General features: G+C 49.6%; 5 protein-coding genes across 5 annotated transcripts, besides 6 other annotated features; 3 read left to right on the top strand and 2 right to left on the bottom strand.

Moving 5' to 3' along the window:
- Positions 1–575: 575 nt before the first annotated feature.
- On the top strand, positions 576–2,375 carry FPSE_08904 (uncharacterized protein; the record flags this gene model as incomplete). Its single annotated transcript, XM_009262022.1, has 5 exons — positions 576–651; positions 740–822; positions 894–926; positions 1,000–1,374; positions 1,431–2,375. 5 exons carry the CDS (start codon positions 576–578, stop codon positions 2,373–2,375), a joined length of 1,512 nt encoding a protein of 503 aa, XP_009260297.1.
- Positions 2,376–2,479: 104 nt separating this feature from the next.
- On the bottom strand, positions 2,480–2,759 carry FPSE_08905 (uncharacterized protein; the record flags this gene model as incomplete). Its single annotated transcript, XM_009262023.1, has 2 exons — positions 2,480–2,529; positions 2,573–2,759. 2 exons carry the CDS (start codon positions 2,757–2,759, stop codon positions 2,480–2,482), a joined length of 237 nt encoding a protein of 78 aa, XP_009260298.1.
- A 736-nt stretch (positions 2,760–3,495) lies between these two features.
- Positions 3,496–3,523: a microsatellite.
- Positions 3,524–3,752: 229 nt separating this feature from the next.
- Positions 3,753–3,772: a microsatellite.
- Positions 3,773–6,418: 2,646 nt separating this feature from the next.
- Positions 6,419–8,190, top strand: FPSE_08906 (uncharacterized protein; the record flags this gene model as incomplete). Its single annotated transcript, XM_009262024.1, has 3 exons — positions 6,419–6,616; positions 6,678–6,931; positions 6,987–8,190. The coding sequence occupies 3 exons, from the start codon at positions 6,419–6,421 to the stop codon at positions 8,188–8,190; spliced, it is 1,656 nt and encodes a 551-aa protein (XP_009260299.1).
- Positions 8,191–10,446: 2,256 nt separating this feature from the next.
- Positions 10,447–10,469: a repeat region.
- Positions 10,470–15,640: 5,171 nt separating this feature from the next.
- Positions 15,641–15,734: a repeat region.
- Positions 15,735–15,923: 189 nt separating this feature from the next.
- Positions 15,924–15,959: a microsatellite.
- Positions 15,960–17,713: 1,754 nt separating this feature from the next.
- FPSE_08907 (uncharacterized protein) lies at positions 17,714–19,178 on the bottom strand (the record flags this gene model as incomplete). Its single annotated transcript, XM_009262025.1, has 2 exons — positions 17,714–18,496; positions 18,564–19,178. 2 exons carry the CDS (start codon positions 19,176–19,178, stop codon positions 17,714–17,716), a joined length of 1,398 nt encoding a protein of 465 aa, XP_009260300.1.
- Positions 19,179–20,023: 845 nt separating this feature from the next.
- Positions 20,024–20,090: a repeat region.
- Positions 20,091–21,061: 971 nt separating this feature from the next.
- FPSE_08908 (uncharacterized protein) lies at positions 21,062–21,296 on the top strand (the record flags this gene model as incomplete). Its single annotated transcript, XM_009262026.1, has 2 exons — positions 21,062–21,170; positions 21,238–21,296. 2 exons carry the CDS (start codon positions 21,062–21,064, stop codon positions 21,294–21,296), a joined length of 168 nt encoding a protein of 55 aa, XP_009260301.1.
- Between the last annotated feature and the right edge of the window lie 1,578 nt (positions 21,297–22,874).

Here is a 22,874-nt window from a genome sequence, read left to right as displayed (position 1 = left end):
GCCCAACAAGTGGGTGACGCACGGGGCGGCATTAGCGAGCGGCGCATCACGGACCCTTTGACAAGTCCGAACGACCTCGAAATCAATAAACACAAGCAATAACAAGGAAAGAAGAAGAAGGAGAAGGCATCGAGAGACGATAAAGCGGTTACAACATAGTGATTTGCGCTGTTGTTCTTCCCGCTGCAGCACCCATCAACTGTTCAACTCTTCTCACTCATCCATAAGTCTCCAGGGATCAATACCCTTGCTACTCCCAGACAACGGCGCCAATCATTAGACACTTGCTCCAATCCAACATCGTCAGCTCTGCGAAACAAATTAAATCAACCAACACCACCGTTCGTTTCTGAAACTACGAGAGCATTGGATTGGATGCTCGGCGCCTTCCCATTTGGGCCTTAATTTCTCTGCATCGTTTTTTAGATATCGCATCGAATCTCTATCTCTTCAACATCGATTCGTTGTCTCACCGTCACATCTAGGCAACATCTCGTCGCCCGCCTCCTGTCCACAAGTACCCGATTACCATACCCAAAAAGCCGCTCGCTGCGGCGCAAGGCCCCGACGCAGTCATGAAATCTATGAAGGGTCTCGGTATGAGCAAGATGCTCGGAAGCATCAGAAAGAAAGCAAGCAATGTTTCGAATCGTACGTGTCTATGCACGCGAGCAGCCTTGCGATTCGCATAGGCTCAAGCGGCGCAAAGCAAACACTGAACCCGTACTGACATTTACAGGAACATCCGACGGACCCTCCGGAACATCACCATCAGGGACGACGCCCGCTGGCTCGCCTGAGGCTACAGCTCATAATAGTGTGGTATGCTACCGAATTATCGCGCAATCTTGCGAAACCACCCGCGTCGTCTAGTCATTGCTGACTGGACCTAGAAAGCATTCTGCGAGTCTGGAGGAAAGGCCAAGGTAATACACCTCCAGTCGTTACACTGCCTCTTGCAAAGCATTCTCGCTAACCTCATGCGTTTCTGTGAAACAGCAAGATGAGGTCCTTTTCCTCCCTCCTATCGTCGACGCCGCCGAGTCCTCTCCCGCCGCTGCCGCAGAATGCGCGCGCTTGATCCGCAAGTACCTGTCAAAAGACTACTTTTCAAAACCATCATGGCAATACAATGCAGTCATGCTGCTACGCATCCTGACCGACAACCCCGGTCCGACCTTTACGCGAAACTTGGACCAGAAATTCGTCGATACGGTGCGCTCGCTCCTCAAGCACTTGAGAGATCCTAGCGTCCGCCAGATCGTGATGGAAACTCTCGATGACTTCCAGCACTCTAAAGCATACGACGAGAACTTAACGTTACTTATCTCAATGTGGCAGAAGGAGAAGGAAGAAGCTTACAAGAACTATGGCGTATGTTTACAAGATTCACATGTGGAAGCGAGCCGGACTAATACAAGCTCTCGCAGGGACCACAACAACCGATGATGTCGCCAGGCGGCTACAATACTTCTCCTCCTGCCCAAAACCCGCACTCCCAAAATTACTTTGCTAGACACCATACAAACAAGCGACTACCCGACCCCATCGAACTCGCTAGCCGACTTGAAGAAGCCCGAACGTCGGCCAAGCTCCTTGAGCAGGTTGTTATGAATACACCTCCCAGCGAGATTCTCGACAATGATCTCATTAAGGAATTCGCCGATCGGTGCTCGAGCGCCTCTCGTAGTATTCAGGGTTACATGACATCCGAAGATCCCACACCCGACAACGATACAATGGAGAACCTTATCGACACCAACGAGCAGTTGCAGACTGCGCTTAACCAACATAAGCGCGCTGTCCTCAGCGCCCGTAAACAGCTGGGTCTTAACGAAGGCACCGACTCCCAATCGCCGAGTGTGACCCCTCAGCTTCAGCCCCAACAACAGCCAGAGTCTCAGTTCCAGGCCAATGGAACTAATACTGACCATTATTTCCCCAATGCGTCCTCTTCAAGTTCTGGCCACAACAACGGAAAGGGCAAAGAGACACAGTCTTACTCGCCCCCCTCAGGTCCTCCACCGAAGGCAGGTGAAGGAAGTACAAGCCGGCCTTACGATGAATCTGCCGAGAACCCATTCGCAGACCCTCAACCAGGCGGTTCTGCCCCCACGGTGGTGGCGTACCAGTATTCTGAGGAACAGCGTCTTGGTGCTGAACCCTTTCACCCTGGCTTTAGGCCAACAGAAAGTTATCTAGGCCGCCAGGACAGCGCCATTGGCAAGGTTCATATGCACGGCGCCGGTGCTTCAACCCCATCAGCCCAACCACCTGCACAGCAACGACTCGACGAGGTCTCGGATGACGATGACATCTACGATGCACCTAGCGGCCCCCCGCCTAAGAGTAAGGAGCCCATGTACCGATATTAATGGGGAGTTGAGGTGTGAGACGACCGGCCTGGTAACAGTTCTCAAAATATGCGTTCCGTTTATCGAATTTGCTAGAGTATGCCGCATTGCTTTATTTCAAGATATCAATGGTTCGGGCCGGGGAAGCCCCAGGTCAGTGAGAAGACGGATGCCTCTGTTGAATGGTGGATGTTTTATTTCATTTTGGGTAGGCATACCTTGGTACGGCCGTGCATGCATGAATGGGCTGGCACGGCGAAAGGCAGATTCCCATAGCGTTGTCTTCTGTTGTGTTACACCTAATGTGTTATTCGGGGCTAGAGCATCAATACCGTCTTCGGCCTTTAAAGGCGTTTCACCAGTAGTGCAATTGTCTTTATCGAGGTCCATTCGCTTTGCCCACATGAGTGGTTTCTAACAATCTAACAACCACTGGTTATATCAGTGCGACAAGGAGAGGATACATGTTTCAACCCAATGATCCCCAAGATTGAAGGTATTTCCACGTGTAGATTGCAACACCCACTGAAGTAAAAGGTACCTGGGTGTCAAAGAGTAGTACAACCATCATTCCCGACTCATTGTTGGTTCACGGTCAATGTGAATGTTCCTAACAATCCAGCAGGTCGGAGTGTTAGAGACGAGCAACAACAGGTTTCAAGCTTGGTCGGACAAAAATAGAGGGCTATGCATGTCTTATTAGGGTTCACTGCAGATGCAGGTCTCATGGCCCCAGTGCCGGACTCGACAGCGTGGCCAAGGTCTCATTATCGTTTGTGAAGGTCGTACCGATGGGATCAAGAAGATGGAGACGGCAAATGGTGACTGGCCCAGCCAGCAGAACTGCGTTAAGACGATATTATTTAGTGTTGAGAAACAGAAAAGCATTGGGTTTGCTTAGATACTCCGAAGCACTAGGCGATATGGGGTGGAGATATATTTCTCTACGTAGTTGAGGGCGAATCGATCCTTCGTCTTTCTTTCTTCTTTAGAACAAGCAATTATGTTTTCTTGTTTGTTTGCCGTTTGACATGATGTGGTGGTTGCAATCGATCGTCCAGAGTCCCGGCCCATCTATGTGCTCCGCCGATTCTCCTTCGGCTGCAGACCTTGACAGACTGGACCTTCCGGGATCGATGCGGTACTGTACAGTACAGTACAGTACAGTAGGTTGTTGTCAGGAGCCCCTGTCAAGATTCCCAGGATCTTGGGCTGCTAATAGACGTTGTGATTGCCGTTCTCGACACGGCGACTAGTGGATGTAACCCTGACCAGCGTCTACCGAACCAGTCGCATTTAACGGCGCCCAACACATAACGCAACCCCTGTCCACTCACCTGCAGCATGCAGTTTTCAGCTTGAACAATATGATAGAATGGGTTTTCTGTCGCGAAGTGAGATGATGATGATGATGATGACAGAGTATCGGAAAAAACGAAGCCAGAAGCAACGCGGCTTCATCCATCACACCATGTTGCTGATCATTGATACAAGCGAAAGGGGACAGCCCATGCCATGGTGGAATTTTGCTGACGTTTCAAGAGACTCAGCCCTGGGTGATAAACGCAGATGCAAGTGATACGGTGGACATTCGAGAGGTATGATGAATACACAAATCTGCTCGTGGCCCGTTGTGCCCCGCTGGCTGATGGGACACGAGAAGGAGGAAATGGAGGCGGGCATGCATGGGTGCGCCGAATCGCAAGTTGTTGATAATAATATGTCCCTAGCTTAGTTACTAGGTATCTCGGGACATAAGCAAGAGGGCGAGTCAAATGTCAAGGATTGCAGCGACCAACCCGTCTTGGTTTATTAGACGCGTGTGTGTGAGACGAAGCTATACCCAGTATCTGGAGTGTTAAGAAACTTGGGCTTGTTTCGAGTAAATGAGTTACCCGTGCTGAAAGAGGAAATTACCTACCTGTCTGTTAACCCCATGCTTCCTTCCAGAATAATACCTACCTACCCAGGACCGCACCGATCTCAATCTTGTTTACAAGGGAGGATTAATAAGGCCTGCTATATTACCGCACATACCTTTCCTGAGAAAAAGCACCGTTAAAGGTATCAGGGAAGGTAAAGTGAGTTAGTACTAGGTAAATATCACATGACAGCTACCATTAGTACTTACAGTAAGGAGGATATCTTGGTGAGTATCCGTGGCGGCCACTAGGAAGGATAACTCGCCAACACACACATACGAACTTGTTAACGATGCATTGCATGTGTATTGACATCCAGCCAGTCGCCAAGCCAAGAGTACCAACAACATGATATCTTTGGCAAGGAAAAGGCTTGCTGCCGACGGAATTCCGTTGAGGACGGTTCATGCAGGGCATCAAACTGGTGGGTGAATCGGGTATATTTGGAATGTTGATCCTGACATGGGCCAGATTGGGTTTGTTCAGACATTGTCCTTGACATTGACATTGACATCGACATAAACATCAGCAAGGATCTCGGAGGAATGCGACACGATGCGACTGACTGTTCAAGTTCCCCCCCTGTTCCCCGCCGCGCGCCGCACCGTGGTCTGGGGCGTCTCAGTGCCAGCGATTGGTTCTGCGTCGAGGCGCCATGAGGGGCCACCGTTCCCTCCAGCTGGGTCCCCGTTTTACCGTTTTGGGTCAATCTTGCGAACGACACTCAAGCCTTGACTTTCTGCTTGTACGACGACTAAGATGGACGGAATCGGGAGGTGCGTGCCCGCTCACGATACCACAAATCATTCCACTCGGTTCGCCTATGCCACAGGCTACAGCAAGCTTGCTCTCTCCCATGAGTTGAAGATTGGACCTAATTCGACTGGATTGAGCTGGACTCGCTCGACTGGACTGATTTGCTTGTGTACGCAGCATTTCTTGACATCTGCATTATGCTTCTCTCGATTCGACTCGATACAACACGAGTTACAGCAAGCATCGTGCTTCACTTATTTCTCGGCCTGCCCCCCCGCTCAACGGCCGAGATTGTCTTGTAATGCCCGTCCCTGTTTGCATTTTCTCAAGATGGTTGAGTGACGGCTTGAGGCTCTCTCCCCAATACGACCCATTCTCTTTACAGAATGACGCATCATGCTCATACACACTATCACACGACTCTTTCTTTCATGTACTCGCTGCACTGTACCTGATGTCGTTTTACCCACCATGTCTCTACCTTGAGTACTTTATTCGTCCAAAGGCTTTAGCCATCTCCGTCCTCATATTGTCATAATCAAGAGCTGGCTCTGGCTCTGGCTGTTGCCGTTGTTATGGCTCGAGCTTTGGTCTGTCACCTCCCCAACTTGGACTAGAACACCCTTGTTTCTCCTTCATCTACACTTCGCGTCTTTGCTTGCTTTAGCTTCCTCTCCACATGCAATTTACCCATGTTTTGCTACATCGTTTTCGCTTCAGAAGCTCAATTATCTCCACATATCCATACATCCACCCTGAGTGACTGACTCTTTAGTCACTCAAACTGTCTCGAGATATCCCAGCTCCTGCCTGTAATTGTTTTACATTCTTGCTTTTGTCTGTGGCATGGCCGGGTGTGTCCTCTTCCTCAGTTTCTAGTCAACCCTTTCCCCTTCACGATCCTTCCATCTCACTCAACCCAACATAACTTATTATATTATTATCCTCCTTCTTTTGATCAAAGGACATGTACATACATAGATGATCCTGGTGACCATCTCTCCACCCCTCCCCGTTCTGCTTCCAAATCCCAGCAAACTAACCCTGCTATGGTTCCGTCTTGTTGGAACCGCCTCGAGGACCCATCCCTCCATGTCGAGCGAGGGTTTTTGTCAATTCCTAACCCGCATGAGGCTTGACCGTCTTCCATTCTTCGTTACTTTCACCTCAACTAGTCTAGTGTCATAAAACAAGGAAGTAGAGTTTACGCCCGGTACTCATTCCCGAGCTGCCATATTAGGTCTTAGGTGGACGACTTATACATAGCCAAAGCAACCTCCCACCTGTCAATTCTTTAATAATAAACCGCAGTTCCGAATCAATTTCCTCTTTGCCAAACCTACCATTTCGGCTGTTTTACTCTTAACCAGGCTGGTTTGTCTTATCATGCTCTCTACAACCGAGTTGTTGGTTTCTCGACCCCCCATCACTCTATCGTACTCTGTACCACCAAGTCGGTCTTGCTTCTCATTCAAATCACCCAATTCCTCCATTTGTATGGACACTTCCACCAGGATACTACCTTCGCCAAGCCTATCCTTGAACTGCCTCAGCTCAGAACTTATCGCCCTCATTTTCGAACAGGTATGTCACAAAATTCACAATGGAGTGGACATGAGTGCAATTCTAATTTTCCATCTGATAGCTTCGGGATCTAGATTCGCATGCCCTCACGTCTGTGCGTCTAGTTTCAAAGCGGCTCGACGCCATCGCTGCACCTATCGCATACCGATTTCTGACCCTGAATGAGGCTCTTGTCGCACCAGATGCTGAGAGAAGACATCCTGATGTATTCCGCCATATCTCCAATCTCACGAACCATGTCATAATACCGAGCAATTTGAACTCCACCGGTATCAACAGCTTATTATCCTGCATCAAGCGATTGAAGTCTGTCCGGTACTGATGCCCATTCCCGGATACCCCGTTAGTTTACTGACAATCTTGACCATAGATGGCGATATGTGGATGGCGACGTCCCTGTCACAGGACTATGGCTGCCTTCATGTCTTCGCCGTTTACACAACTGTGATCCGAATAGTACGCAGCTACATATCGAAAATCTTCCTCTACGACGAGAATACGAGAACAATTTGTTGGAAACATTCATTCGATCAATTCCTGCCGAGCTATTGACATCATTGAAGCTTGCCAACTCAACCCCGGTCCTGTCAACTCGGCTGAACTCGCTGAAGCAACTCGTGGTTCAAGCTCGGCAACTCGCCACATTGTGCTACGAAGATCGTGGCCAAGGCACATGCTTCAACTTCTCTCCCGGAGAAAAATTATCACCAATCAACAACTTATTGTTACGATCGTATGACTGGCAGCACACAGCTGAGGACGTCGCAGAACATTGGGACTTCTCTGGGATACAATCCCTTGAATTGATCTCGGTGCCTATTTTCAATTTTCTAAAGTCAGTATGCCTCCAAGACTTTTCTGGGCTTCATACTCTGCATGCGGAGGATTACAGCGCCCATTTATCGGATAAGAGAGAAGACGCCACCGTTGCTTTGAACGTGTTGATAAAGGACCACATCAAAGCACTTGAGGTGTTAAATATTACTTGCCATACCCAATTGTTTCAGCTGGATGCCATCGCAGCACACCGGAATTCGTTACAAGTTTTGCGATTCAGAGATCATGTCGGGTTTTCTGAAGACGATCAAAGATGTCCAACACTCCCTCCAAGTGGTCTGGCTGGTCTTGGTCAGCAGCTGAAGTTCGTTCACACACTCGAGCTCGACCTGGACACACGGCTATGCGACCCCTTCACCTTTCTCCGAGCTGTGTGTGCCTTTCCAGCAGTGCACACGCTCACACTACATGTTCAGACCATGATTCAACCTTTGGACGAGGTGGCTCCAGGAATTGATCGGGATTACGAGGCGGCGATGAAAACATTCCAGCTCCTCGTACAAGAAAAGCAACGATTAGGTGTTTGTACTCCCTGGAAGCACATTGCCGTCAATGTGGGGGGTTGGAAGCGAGTGATGATCCGCAGGCTGGGCGGTATATGGCGACGAAGAAATAACATGGGTATATACGCTGAGAGGTGCTTTGTCCTCGAGCGAGATACACAGAGTGGAAGAATAGCGGTTCATGAGGAGGTTTGTGCTGAGCCCACGAGTCATGGAGGGAGCCCAAGCCCCTGAGGGCATCAGTTCGGCGCGTTTCAGAGATCACCTACGTGATACCTTCGCCAGTCAGGTATTGGAGCACCACCGCTATATTGCTTTCTCATGTGTCTGGCATGCCCACAGGCGCCATGAAGATCTACAGCTTTATTCTTGCCACAAATAAAGGCATAAGCAAGCCCTTTGCGAAATTGCGACAACGCGCTTGAGCCCGGCCACCAGTCAAAACAGCTCAGGATGAAAGCCCACGCCACCAACAAATATTATAATTAGATACTTCTACTCGACAAAGCGTTTAGATCCAATAACGAGAAAAATGATATAACGAATACAAAACACCTACTGTTATCTGGTTCGTGCCACATCATACATCATGTGTATTTCCAGTCAAGTTTTGTCTTTTGCAGTTTTGACTCATGGAGTCGCCTTTGAGCCGTGCGTATTATGATGAATGCATGTATGCATTACTGGATATTAATTGCCTGGGCATTGCCAAAGCTCTGATTTATTGTAACAGTTACAGTTGTCCAAGTCGTTAAGAGTCTGCTCCCTAGTCATGTACAATGTCTGTTATTGAAGTCCACGTACTCTTCTGCGCCGCTCTTTTGGCACACCAACTTATGCGGTATCACGGGGCGTCTCATCCGTTTCAAGTATTTTACAGAACTGTATCAAACGCTAGTTCATCCTGGTATAGTCACATAGCTTCCAGTGGGATATTGGACAAGATGGCAGTGTTCACCTCACGGTGTCAAACTTCATTTCTTCTAGACGATACAGTGAAGAGCAATCGCAAACTGCACGATCATTCCAACGACACCTTCTCACCTGGGAATAACTAGATCTACATCATCACTATTATTTCCAACAAAATGGATCATATACTCTGTACAACTTTCTGCAGCGACTGCATCATGCTGCTCGAGGATCTAGTGGCCAGTAGTGTCAATGATGTACACAACGTCGCGTTGTAGCACGCGTGGACAACTTCAATTACCTAATAGGATTGTAAAGTTATACTTGAACTATCTCTGGAAAATACAGGGCGGAACTAACTCTCTCGCCTGATATCATGGCGGCAATTCGTTGAACAGTCTTCGCATCATGTTAAGTAGTCGCGCCATTTAAGTCGAACGTACTTTAAGGTAAACTTTCATCCTCTATACTATACCATACTACACAGGTCCCTTAATAACACTTTGTCTAAGTTTCATGTATTGTGATCTTGGGAAATAGGGTGTGGTCGCGACTGTGACAAACAGTGTAACTAATCAAGGACTCTTCGCAGCATCGCGTAATTCACCTATGACCACTACAATAATCACATGTGAGGAATAAAGATTTGCTAAAGTAAACTCTTATAGCAGTGTGCTCTCATACATATGGCGTTGTGCATTGAATGCCATTCGTGCTGACAGGCTTCCTCTAAAGCAAGGCATATTACATGACACGACCAACGACCACTGGAGACCTCATACTGCAGTTTTAATACTAAGAAACAACGTTATCGTTGGCATGCCTCAATCATATACTCAATCAGACTCTGGAACACCTGAACTCATCGCACCTGTTCCAGCGGTGGTGACACAACGCCGCCTTCGGAACTCCAGCGACCTGCCAATCAAACAAAGAAGGCCTTTGCATGCTGACACGCGTCTACGCAGGCCACTGTCGCTCAATAGTGTTACGATGTCCTTGCTTGTCATTTCCAGTGACATCACTGCTATAGCCCTCGTCTTGCATTGACCATACACGATTAAGCCTATCAAGTATCGCATTGCACAAATTGAAGATGATACTACAGTCCAATGTCTATGGAAGCCTAGTTAATTGTATCGTATATAGTCCAACCAAGAGAAGGCGATGAACAGACAAGCCACTAAAAGGAATTACAGCCGATAGCTCTCAAGCTACAACTAGTCGCCTTGACTAGACACCCTAACACCTAGAGTACCTCAACCGTCGGTGAGATGATAGCTGAATAGGGTAAGCTAGCGCTTCCTTGCCCCCATCTCACAATTTGGGTCCAACTAAAGACAACCCCTGTCGCATGTTGGCCCATCCCTTCTTTTCCCGTGCGGCCCTTCCCGTCCCTTCTCATCCATCAGCGATCGCCAATCAATACATCATGGTGGTTTATGGACCGCCAACCAAATATTTTCAATTCTTCGAGGCCAGCAATCCCGGGAAACAAATTCGAACCAGGCCGGTGTTTGCAGCAGAGATAAGAGCCAGATAATGTTCTCACACACAGTGTGGAGCGCCTGTCGTGCTCGCCGGCCCCCCGGCCCGGCCGCATTAGCCTCGCTAAGGTGACAAACAACACTCAAGCGAAACGTACGAAAGTGGGAACCAGGGTAGAATAAGACATGGGCTTGTGGCAAGAGGATGGTGAGGACATAGGTCCGGTATCTACGATTGATACGCTAAGCGGTTTGATGCAGGTTGCAAGTGTATATGTAGTAGTCCAAAGGGCTCACTTCGAATTTGGCCGATGAGATGGGACCAGATAGCGAGCCAGAAGAATCAAACAAAGGAATTGAGAAAAGCTGTCGAGAACAAAGGCTGAAACAATAATCAGGAGGAAATACTCGATGACAGAGACTGCTTCATGCCGGACTCGTTGATGGTGGCTCAAGATTACTCATCTCATCCAGAATCCAGAGAAGGGGCAATGACAGTAAGCCCATAGACCCCATAGACTGGATATCACGTTCCAAATAACGATCCCACACTAAGATGGACAGTGTATACGAGTATTGGCCAGTATTAATGCGCCTCTTCACAAGAGCTAGCAAAGGGTTTCTCTAGGTTTTCGCATCCCTTTTTCTATGGTTGACTTCAACCGTGGAGCAGCACCTTGACAAAGTTTCTGAAATTGTTGTGGAGCATATAAGAACTGCAGCTAAGTATAGCATGGCAGGTCGTTGGCGTGGTCGAGCCAGAGTCACAACTCGACCAACACGACAATCCCAACACTAGTTGGATACTCTGGCAACTCAGTACCGACAACCAAACGACCAGAGAACACGGAAACAGACAATTTGACTGTGACAGCCGGCTTTGGTGCATGTTATCCATGACAACCAAGTTGCCTTTACAAATTGCTGCCGACTCTTCCCAAACAATCATCTACGTAACGTGTGGAAGAACGAAGTACTATTCTTTTGCCAAGCGCAGATGATTGACACTCCCAACTGCCGAATGGATGCGCCCATTGCTTTCTCTACCATTTTAGGGTTATAGAAGTCGTTCGTCGTCGAGTCACAAATCGATCCGTCAGGTCGTCGTTGGTTGAACAGTCCGGTTCCTCAGCGACTGAACAAGAAGGATCGAGTTTGACGGGCAGGCTGTATGACCCATGACAGTTCTTGGGATTCCAATTTATTTTCAGCCTGCATAATGATGGTTTTCAAATCAGCACAAGTTCCTCCAAGGACGGGCAATAAAGAAAAATTGTTTGTCGAGCCAAGATCGAAAGAAACACTGTCAGGGCTTGCGGTGAAGGCAGGCTTTCGGGATAGCTCACCATGACGGGGAATATCCTACCGTAGCTTGGACGATTGAGCGGCTGGTCTGTTGCCCGTTGTTTCGGGCTTTGTGGCAAAGGAAGCTCGGCAAAGCTGTCCAGTCCAACCTGTGCAAACGTACGGGGCCCAGACTTCTCTTTCCAAAGCCTGCCGTAGGCAACTCGAATCACAGGGCTAAGAACCACTGCATATCCGAGCTCGTCAAAGGAAGTGCGTGGCGTCAAGTATCAGAACGAGGCAAAAAACGAAGAAGCAGGCAGCGTCCGCGGCTACCATTTGCCAGAATAGCTGTCGACGCTCGCATCCATCATCATGCTATTGCCACAAACGTCCGGCTAGCTTGTGCTCTTTGCAATTGTTGTTTCGTCCGGATCTAGAAGAAAGAGGAGACAAGGATTTATTCTCGTCCCTGGGACGAAGGCGGCGACTCCGTTGATTCTGAAAAGGGATCGAAGTTTGGTTGTGGAGTTGGAATCGTCAAAACGGCGAGTAGGAGCGAGATATTGGTTCAACAGGCAGCTTATGTCGTTGAAGTTTCAGTTACAGTTGTAGTTGTCGTTGCAGTTACTTGCACTTGGCAACGATGGACTCGTTACTTCCCGTTTTCCAATGGCACCGTCACCCCGTGACGTCCCGCCTGGCCGCCCGGAAGTGGAAAGTTTCTGGCTTGAATCGAATCTCTTTCGGTTCTTTCCACCATCAGCTTCTAGAGCAACGCCTCGTCCACCACAAGAGGGAGCAATAAACTCAGCTTGCCAGAGCACGTCCGTTTTCATTCCCGTTCGCGGAACCCCCGAGAAGCCATTCCCGCGCATCCGGACCCTTTAACCCACCGAAACAAGTATACATATTCGAACTTATCGTCATCTGCATTCCAGTGACCCCCCGACCGCTCTTTTACACGTACGCTCTCGGCCAGGTAATCTGCTTGGCAGGAAAGAGACGGACAGAAAGAAAGACGGTGAGGCTTCTGTGCACGCCCACCGAGGAAGAAGCGGCACCGATGCGTCCCGGCGGGATGGCAACGGAGTTGATGATCTGGCGGAAGGAGGGGTAAGTAAGAATAGAGGGCTCTCTAAAGTTCATGCAGAAGAAGCTTAAACCTGGTTTGATTTCCAGGATTTTGGGTATGGGCGTGTTCGAAAGCGGTGATATAATGGTGATCGCTTAAGAGGGGGGAGAATCATCAAAGGGCAGGTATCAAACAAAGTAGAGCAGAAAGAGATGGATGGTTTCTCGCGAGCAAATATTCTACGAATCCGAATTCGATAACTCGTATCTGAACCAGCTGAAAGCCAGATAGTAAACCCTCCTAAATGACATTTACAAGTCTGTCCTTGTTTATTCCTGCTTGCATTTCCAACTTTGGCAGGTTTCCTTCGCGGCCAAGTATCGAGTGTCTTCCGGTAACAAATGAGTGTCTGAGACAATATTCTCGTGTACAATCCAATGCGTGTTCCCTCTCCCTTCTTTCGGTACATGTCTTGGAGAGTCGTCACGTTCCGTCGGGACGATCCATAGTGCTTGTTCCATGGGTACCCAGCTAACTCGTGGTCTGGCACGTACAGCTTCATCTTTTCAAACCTTGATCGAGCTTCTGCGTAGCTGATTTTGCTGCAAGACCTCCCTTTCTAGCTGGGTGGGTATCAGGGTTATTTTTATTGGTATTCTATCACTTGGAAATTCTGGCACGTTCCTCGTCTAGATGCTCTTCATTCTCATAACCTCATATATTTGCTTCTACGTGCCTGTCAGTGAAACATTGCATGAACCGGCCTTTTTTCAATACACACGGATAGGGGGCCACTACAGGTAAACACAAACAATATCAACTCGACAGGTATTCTTTTGAGAAGATATTCCCCATCTTTTCGGCGAAGCATCGATTAGTGTTTCCACAAAAGCCCTCGAGTCAAACTCTGCAGTGAATAACCTCAAGGTTGCCCTTCTTGACAGCTGCAGCCACTCCGCCCATGACAACTTGTCCACATTGCAGCCACAAGACACGAGAATCTTTACATGGCGCACGAAATTGTCATGTCTCGCTTCTAATATCTGTCCTTGGCCAAGTCCAAGTCGCCTCAGTAAGGACACTTGACCCTCCAAATCGTCTCTCTGGCACTCGATCTTGACTACTCGTGCAGTTATGGTGATGTCTGTACTGTACTCCATAGCAAACACCACGAACAAACACATTATCACAGGGAGGCCGTCTCCCCGGTTCCAGTCGCAGCCAGAGTCTCCATTCGTCTTTCACCCACCGCCTTCATATTCGGGGTTCTCGTCACATCAAAACATTGATTGATTGACTTACACGCCCCCCTTCACTGTTCACATGGAGCACCCTTCGATCCGTCTCGCTTGACTCATTTTCACTCCCTCATTCTACGCCAAGTCAAGACCCATCAATAGCACAGTCCATGCAAAAGCTTACCGCCTCAATCACTTACCAGTGCCTGTGCAGTGCAATCCGATACACGCCCCCCTTCGTCACAGTCTCGACACCTGCCGGTCATTGATTGAGCCGAGCCCCTTGCTTCGAGCTACGGTAACAGGCTTGCTCTCTGTCCCCTATTATGCACACTCTTTAGTCAAGCCCTACCCTGGCCCTAACTCAAGGCGTCGTCGTCGAGCAATCCAGCAAGCAGCAGGTGAAGGACGGGCTGCAAACCGGGTCCCTGGAATTAATAAGATGCTTTACGAGAGGAGAAAGAGACTAATTACTGCGTGTAGCCGCCCCTGGATTTACCCACTGTAGTAGTGCTTTGTAGTTGCAAACAAGTGCTGACAGGAGGGTGCTTGGGGTAGAGTTGGTTAACAATAGAACTGCGTTTGTTTTTGATTGTTTGACCTTCTCGAGTAAATAGCCTTCGGCATCGGCCAACTCACGATGCCCTAGAACATGTTTCATCGTATTATTAGACTTTTAGGTAGTTGCTCGGGTCCGTGTAACAAGTGATTGATTATCACCTGTGCCTTGCGCTTCCGCTAATCGGGGCGCATCATGGTTTGTGCCTGGGACTCATCTCGTGTCGTGTCTACGTAAGTGAGCAGTTACCGTGACCGTACCGTGCCTTGGCGCAAGGATCGTACAGACCAGGATGTCTATAGTTGATAGACGTGGACCGCCGGTGCAAGGACACACTTTCCCAGGTACGAGATGTCACTAGACTGAGCTAATGTTGGCTAGTTTCAACACCATTGCAACTCATCACCAACAAACATGATCACGGAGCTCAGACCAGCTTCTCGTCTGGTCTCATATCCTGTCCCGCCCTTTCATCTCATTATTACCTGCTACTTATTCGCCTCCCAAGATCGAACATGTCTCGCATTGGGGATGCTGACCACATCAGCCAACGGTCATGTGCTCTTCCCGTTCTGCGTTCCCGCTGCGCTGCCCGCCCTGCTCTGACCTGACCAACAACATTCCATGTAGATCCCTTTTCTGTTTTTCAAAAGTCGACAGGGTATGCCCTACCAACCTGACATTACACAAGAGACAGGGATGATGGTAGTCCGGCGGAGGAAGGGATTGAGCGATGGTAAACAACCCCATTCAGAATATCACATCTATTGTCCGAGGGCTAACCTGCCGCGTCAATGTACTTCAAATGTGCTAACGGTCTGGCGATCAATAGGTAGGTACTAGACAGAGCTCTAAGAAGAGAGTTAGAGCTACAGCTAATACTGCCTTGCCTTATTATTATTACAAGATAATTAGTAGGGCTGCGGAACAACGCAGATAGAGAGGTGGTACAGACGGACCAACAGGTACTAAGGCACTAATGGAAACGACCATCTTCTATCATTGTCGTCTCAGCCAGCCATCGTCCATCCACTCAGCACTATAATGCAATGCAATAAAAATCAATTGATATGTTCAGCCGCAAGCTTCAGCTAAACTCTTGCCAACATCAGCCAGTACACATCATTTTCTCCTCCTCCTCCTTTGTTTCTCCCTTGCCCCACGCCTGTCTCCCCCCCATCCCCCCCTCCTTTCTTTACACCTCTCTCTCTTTCTCTCTCTCTTGTTGTCTTGTACGCGACTAGTCGGCTGGCTGCCCTAGCTTGTGAATCCGGATAAGAGTGAACCTGACGGATACTTGCTTTGTTAGTTACTACCTGTTCACGTTGGGTATTCGGCAAACAGGTCGTTCAAGACAAACAATGAGCCGTCCGTCTATCCGTCCGTCCTTTCTTGTCCTGTCCACTGCCCCGCTCTTCTCTTCCCTTGTCTTCTTTTCCCTTCCCTTCGGTCTTGATTGATAAGTGGATTGTACACCTCTCAACACCTTTGTTGGTCCTCTGTGTGTCTGATTGGAAAACGTTGCAGGTGCTTTTATGGGTTCTTTTCCGCTGCAACCAAACGTCCCTGTACTCCGTCAACTGTTGAATGAGGTTAGTAGCTCTGTCTAGTAGGTACTAACGTGTCTGCTCCCTGCTGTAGACGCCTCTCCCGCTTCCATGTGTTGGCCTGTGTTCAGTGTCCTGCGTCCTGTACCCCCAGCCTGTAGCCTGTCTCTCCGAACCGAAACCAAGAATCAAATTGAGGTTCAATCAAAAGTCGTCTCACCGTGTGAATCTCAATGCGGTATCTGCCGTGTACCCGCCAGAAGTCGTGCACCTAGGTAAGTATCCTTCCGCGTGTTCCCCGCCCTGCTTGTTTCCTCTTCTCTCTTCTCCTGTCGTCTGGGATCCATTTCCTCCGACTTTCACACTCCTCTGCTCATAATCTCCCCGGCTTGTTTCTGTCTCTCAACCCCCCCTTTCAAGCCCAGTCTACTATTCTGACGCTGCTTTTATGCTGTGTGGCTTGGCTTGGCTCTAGTAACACTGTTCATATTCTCCACACCGCAGTATTATCACTAGTATGTATCTCTGCCGTACCAGTTCAGCAACCACTGTTAGGCTGCGCTGCGCCTTTTGATCTTATGTTCATCATTGGGTATCTCGCTGTCAAGACCCCTGTAGCTGCTTCTGCATCTCCACTCTACCAATACTGGATGTGCAGTGCAGTCTGTGCTGTACAGACCAGGACCGAACTTAGAGACATCGGGTTCGGCCAACTGATTATGGCAAGCATCGTGCACCTCATCACATATCACATTTCACACAACGCCATCGTGTTCCTTCGATAGCATCCAGTCTTGCTGCCATATTGGAATTGGAGTTTGGGTTAGGTTTTTGACTATGACGATACTCTCATGTACACAAGCAAAACAATCAACGCTGTCGACAAAAAACTTCCACCACCGCCACATCCTTTTCTTTGCCATGCTCCCCGGCCTCGTCTCTTCTCATGGCATGTATCGCTTGATCAACACACTCTGACACTCCAACAACGTGTGGCATCTCTGTCAACGACATGGCTCATTCCCTCACTGTCCCCTAAATCACACCTCCTTTCCATCAGCACCAGTACACACTCTCTCCCTCATGCCAACCCGTGACAGTCAGTCAAGGGTCCAGCCACCTGGCCCAAATGTAGAAACGTAACAAAGCATCAATATGAATCAAAACAAAACCGTATGGTGCCGTGAGGCTATCCGTCTTTCCTGGGAACACATATTTACCGACCGATTAAAAATCAACACAGCGACTGTTCCAGTCGTTGCTTTTTCGGGCAAACCCTTCCACCCCGTAAAACGAGCAGACAGGCAAAAGGCAATGCACATAAGTCAAATTCCAAATAAGAAAAAGTCAAGCAAAACATGAAAACCGAACGGAGGGGTGGTTTGTTGCCAAACTCGCGTCTTTTTCTAGATCTTGACCCTTGTGTCCTGTATTGTTGTCGCGTTCCCCCTCCGCTTTTTGTGTGTTTTTTTTTTCTTCTCGCCATCACACTCCTGTCTCATCCCGGTCAACGAAAAATGTAGGCATAAGATCGAATTGGATAAGGTATTAAAAGCAAACAATCGTCATCAACTTGTCGGCAAGCGTTGTCGTGTGTCGTTTCGACTCTTCCCGTTGACCTGTCCGGCAGCGTCAACCTTTACTCCATCAGTCCGTCAACGGCTGGCGTCTCTTCGACCACTTGGCTGACCTGGTGCAGGTCGATTAAGCCTGTCGATCATGGTCTTGTCAATGTCGTTTTTTTCTACCAAGTTGCTTAGACTCATGATCGATGCATTTCCTCCTTGGGATTGCTGTCCCTGTCGGGCGGGGGTGGACGCACCACTTGACCCATTCTGGCCTGTCGGTGACCGCCCACCAGGTGCAGAAGTTGCATAGCTACCACTCGCTGCAGCCTGAGGCAGGGTTCCGCTCGTCGGGTTCCGCGGGCTCTGTCTCGCGCCTTGGTATGGAGGGTATCCAACACCGCCTGGGCTGCTGTGGTTGGAAAACTCGGCTGGGGATCTTCGTCGTGGGTCTTCGTCTACAGCGCTTCGTGGTGGAGGTAGTCTGTAGGCGTCATCTTGCTCCTCCGAAGTCCTACGACGCCGTCGTCCTGCAAGCTGGCTACCATCGTCCGTTCTCGCGTCTCCGTACGACGAGAAAGATTCCGTCGGGGACTGAACGGGTGCGTAATAGTTTCCTGGGGGCGGAGGAGCACTAGAATGTTGATAAGCAGCATGGGGCGGCGGCGGCGGCGGAGGATTGCCTGGTGCCAAAGGTTGACCATAGGCGCCGAATAATTGAGTTCCCGGAGGGACCCCTCCTGGAACTGCTGATACAGGTATAAAGGCTGTCGAGCTTGATGAAGAGACAGGCTGAAAAATACACTCTTGATTCATTCTAGCGCAGTTTTGACATTTCCCACCGGGAGCAGTTTGATAGCCACTGCAGCGAATCTATAAGTGGTTAGTATTATTTGAGCAATAATCGTTCGTTCCCTCAAACGCTGCATCAATTACCAACCTTTCTTTTCCTGCAGTATCGACAGGCAATTGATGTTCTTTGGCGAGGAGCTGCCTGCGCCAAGGGAGGTCCATTGCCAGGTCCCACTGGAGGGTACTCGTAAACACCGCCAGGATGATGACGGTAGCCGTTAGGTGGTGGTGGAGGGCCTGGATGGGGCTGTCCGCGATAGTAAGCATAGTAGTGATCCTGTCCATACGGCTCCTGGCCATAGGGAGGCCTGCGTTCGTCGTAGTAGCCACCTCGTTGATCTGGCGGAGGAGGAGGATAGGCTGAAGATCGAGGATCGGACTGAGGTTGCAGAGGTGGAAGGTACTGTTGAGGTTGGCCTGGTGGAGGCTGCTGGCCAGGGGGTGGGTAACCGTTGACGGCATTAGGAGATGCATATCGCGGGTCTGTAGGATAGCCACGACCCGGAGCTACAGGCGGCGGCCCGTAACCGCGAGAGTCATGGATAGAGGGCAAAGTGACTGAGGTAGCCATGGTACCTGGAGGAGCGTCGGGAGGACGCTGGGCAGTGTCTGGTGGTAGAGGATAATGTGACTGAGTTCGAGGGTGACTGTCGTCGGGGCGGCTGTGCTGGGGATACTCTTTTCGGTAGCTGTCGTCGGCCATGCTATGTTGAGACGCAAAGAGCCGCAGGCGGGCAAATACGGTCAACAGCGATAGTGCCAAATGCGTGTTGTTGTAGGTTTTCAAAGGTGCTTCTGCGAGCAAGCATTTGGTAGGGGAAATGAAAATGACCCAAGACCAAGACGGAGTGGAAAGGAAATGGTTAAGTGATTAGTCCGAGTCGTCGAGATCCTGCCCTGCCCTTTCTTGTCCAGTCGCGCGTGTCCTGGTCCCGAATGTAAAAGACCGGCGATGAACGATTGCTACAAGTCAAGAGCGAGTGAGTGAAAGAATGTCTCAACAGGAGATGACAGCAGATTCCACAAGGTCTTGGGACCGCAATCCAATGCCAGACGGAGGTGATGTTTCCCGAGAGGCGGAGGAGGATAAAAATGGTCTCTGACGTGGGCGGGAAGAGTGCGGCGGGACAGGCCGACAATTATAGCGAGGGAGGGAATGGATGGGAGGAAACTCCGATCCAATCTGATCCACTGCGTGGGAAGAGCCAGGAACCAGTGAACCACCCAACCGTAAATGGAGCCTGGGGTTTTGGGGATTGTGGATTTGCCTGAGAGACTTGGGACTGGGATTTGAGACTTGGGACCGGGACTGGGGGTGAGAAAAGGAAAAAAAAAAGTAAAAGAGGGGGCACTTCTGGGCCCTGGTTATTTTTTTTCTGGTCTTCTACCTGTCTTGTCTTGGGGTGCGGAAATAGTCAGGTGAGAGACAAAATACTCTCTCCCTCCCACTGTTTCGGCTGTCTGCAGGAGGAGATATCGCTGCTTCCTCGATACAACAGGCTTTTCTTCTTTTCTTCTTTTCTTCTTTTATCAAGGCGGCTTCGAGTGTCTTTTTTGTCTTGGTTTTTTTCTTTTTTTTCAATCTCTTTTTGCTTTCTTCTTGTTGCTTTTTCTTGGAAGACTGTGCAGCGACGAGACCTGTCTGGTAAAAAATTGCTGTTGTGATGTTGAGCCTTAGCAAGGCTGTTGTTTGTATAGAGGGAAGAGAAGGTTGAGAGTGGAGAGTTGAATATTTGAGGGACGTGGTGGTGAAGAAGAGTTAAGTTAGAAAGGCGCAGACATAACCTTCGAAAGGACCGTAGAGTTGAGGTGTGTGTGTACCTGACTGAATACCGCCTCCAGTTGTTAACACTCGACCATCCCTACCAAACTGCCTACAGCAGATGCATGCCGTTGCGGCGACAAGGAAGTGGGGAAGAGCGCGCGCCAGAAGTGCTAAGGAAAAGATGAAGGGGTGCTACTATTCATTCGGAGGGTAGGTCTAATGGGCATTGAATTTGCGAGGGTAGGTGCAGGCAGGTGCAGGTGCAGGTGCAGGTGCAGGTGCTGGCTGATGCTGGTGCTGGACAAGTGGCGGAGACCAGGGCGGGAGTAATGGGGCGGATGGGCCGGTGTCGTGCCGTTCCCAGGGAGCCGGCCCCATGGAGCCCAGCTAGCACCAAGACCACTTTGGGTACAATACAGTATGTACAGGTGCCATCTGGTTCTGTAGCCGGTGGGGTTCAAGTTGGTGCACAGCACTGTAAGCCTACTGTAGGTACTGTGCTCCAGGCCGCATGTACCTTCCCTCACCTTACTTGTGGACGAGATGAAACAACGGCTAAGCCAAGTCGAGTTTATCCATACCTCCAATGCTGAATGGAAACCAGCCGAGATTGCCCATCCAAGATGAACCATAGAACCGAATGGACTCCGTTCACCAAGCAAACACATTCTCAATTACCTACCTGCGCACTTGGTTCAACGGGCAATCAGCACAGCAGTGTGAAAATAATAAAAATGGAAAGCGTAGAATCGGGTCCAGAGCGTTTCTGGCGTGAAAGTCAAAGGCTAGAGACCAACCTATGTACTCAGCCAGGAGGTGAAATGACCAGACCAGCTGAGCACGCACCAGCTATAGCAGAGTGGATTATGTATTGCAGTAGTGGTGGTGACGGGTACAGTGGTCGTCAAAAGCCTGACGTCCCTGGACGAGGTAAGGGTAAGGCTGTACCAGGCTACGTGGGACTGATGATAATAACAATAATATTAACCACTCGTAGCCTCACGGTCACGGACGGGCCTTGAGGAACGGACCGTCAGCGATGGGACTGGGATCTGAGTCTTTGTTTCTCTGCCTGAGCCGGGGGTCTCTTTCAATCGGTTCAAACAGATGACGCGGTGAAAGAGAGCGCGGCTCTCTCTAACTGACGCACTCTAACAAACAAACGAGAAACAAAAAAACAAAAACAAAAAAGAGGCTTTCCATCGAGAGCTGGGAACTTTCGGCGGCGTCTGAGGCTGTCGCCTCTAATATGCTTGGACCTGGGTCTGTCATTCATCGTATTGGCATTCTGCTGAAATTCAAGACGCGAAGCTACGATCGGCGCCAAGAGACCACAACAACAGTATGGAATAACGGACCGGCGAGGGGTAGAATATAGATGTCTGACAAAATACAAATCAGCCAAATTCTTCACCTGGTCGGAATGCCAGTCAACCACCATCTCAACGGGCACGGCGGCCCCCTCCCTCGCATACCAGAGCCTCGATTTAGCCAGGCCATGTTCAAACGCTAGCACAGTCTCAACAGACTCCCCATTAATAGCGTAGTGTTCTCAGGCCTATCTATATAGTGCTATTCGGCAGGGTACTTGATCAAGCCAAATATATCGAGCACAATGTGAAAGAACCCTTTGACGGCGCTTGCAGGTGTGTCAGCCGAATAGGTTTATGAACCAGACCGCAAAGACACGGCAATTCAAGGTTTAATGCCCGTGGCTGCAGAAGTCAAACTGCCGCGAGGTTCGCCCGCCGCCAACCGGCTCAGTTTGAGTGAACATTCGTCACAAGCCTGGGTGGGTGGCAGATTGCTGTGGTTTGAATAAAGATATGAAAAAAGTCACATCTGAGTCATATAGTACGGGACAAAGAAACACGTCCATTCGTTAGATACCTAGAGAAGGGAGGTCGTTCCCTCTTCCATATCATGACGGGAATTACTCGAGTTTAATAATTGACAAGCAGTAAGCATACCTAGGTGAGAGAGATGACACGAGGTCCATAGAATACCTAGAAGGGAGGGGCGTTTTAGCGCGGTAGTCTGTCCCAGCAGTATGGAAAGGCATAGTCTAGATAGGCAGGTCCCGAACAGAACACCCAAGTGAGGCCAGTAGACCAGGCCAAGTTGAGGCACGACAATGGAATACAACGTAGAGCGTCACAGATCGTTGTAAAGAAGAACTGGTGCTTCTAACCCAGTGCATGGTTTCCTGGAGCACACAGCCCTGCCCTGCCCTGCCCCGACACACACCACCTTGGCCTTGAACCAAGAATCGGCTATTGCATGGCCGGTGGTACCTTACAGCAGTCGAGGGGCAAACAATCAGCCGATACGGAGCCCGGCGATGGGTCCGATCAGGGAGACGCCGGCGAAACCCAGCTGGAGTTGGGACATTGAGGCAAAGCTAGACGAATCCCGTATACCGCAACTGACAGCAGATGGAAATAGCACTCTCATAACTGAAGACGCCCGGGCGTCGTATCCGCTAACAGGGCAGGCACATGCTCCATAAGAGTGGTTGATCAAGTGTGCGCGTGTGTGTATGCACGGGCAAGCAAGCGTCTTGTGTAGGCCTCGTCTTGTCCGACCAAGGACGAAAGACAAACAAACATTGTGCGCGCGCTGAATTAAGAATGG

Source organism: Fusarium pseudograminearum, chromosome 2 (assembly GCF_000303195.2).
Source record: "Fusarium pseudograminearum CS3096 chromosome 2, whole genome shotgun sequence".
NCBI classification, from domain to species: domain Eukaryota; kingdom Fungi; phylum Ascomycota; class Sordariomycetes; order Hypocreales; family Nectriaceae; genus Fusarium; species Fusarium pseudograminearum.
The sequence above is the reverse complement of the archived record's forward strand: the minus strand, read 5'-3'. Positions and strand labels throughout refer to the sequence as shown.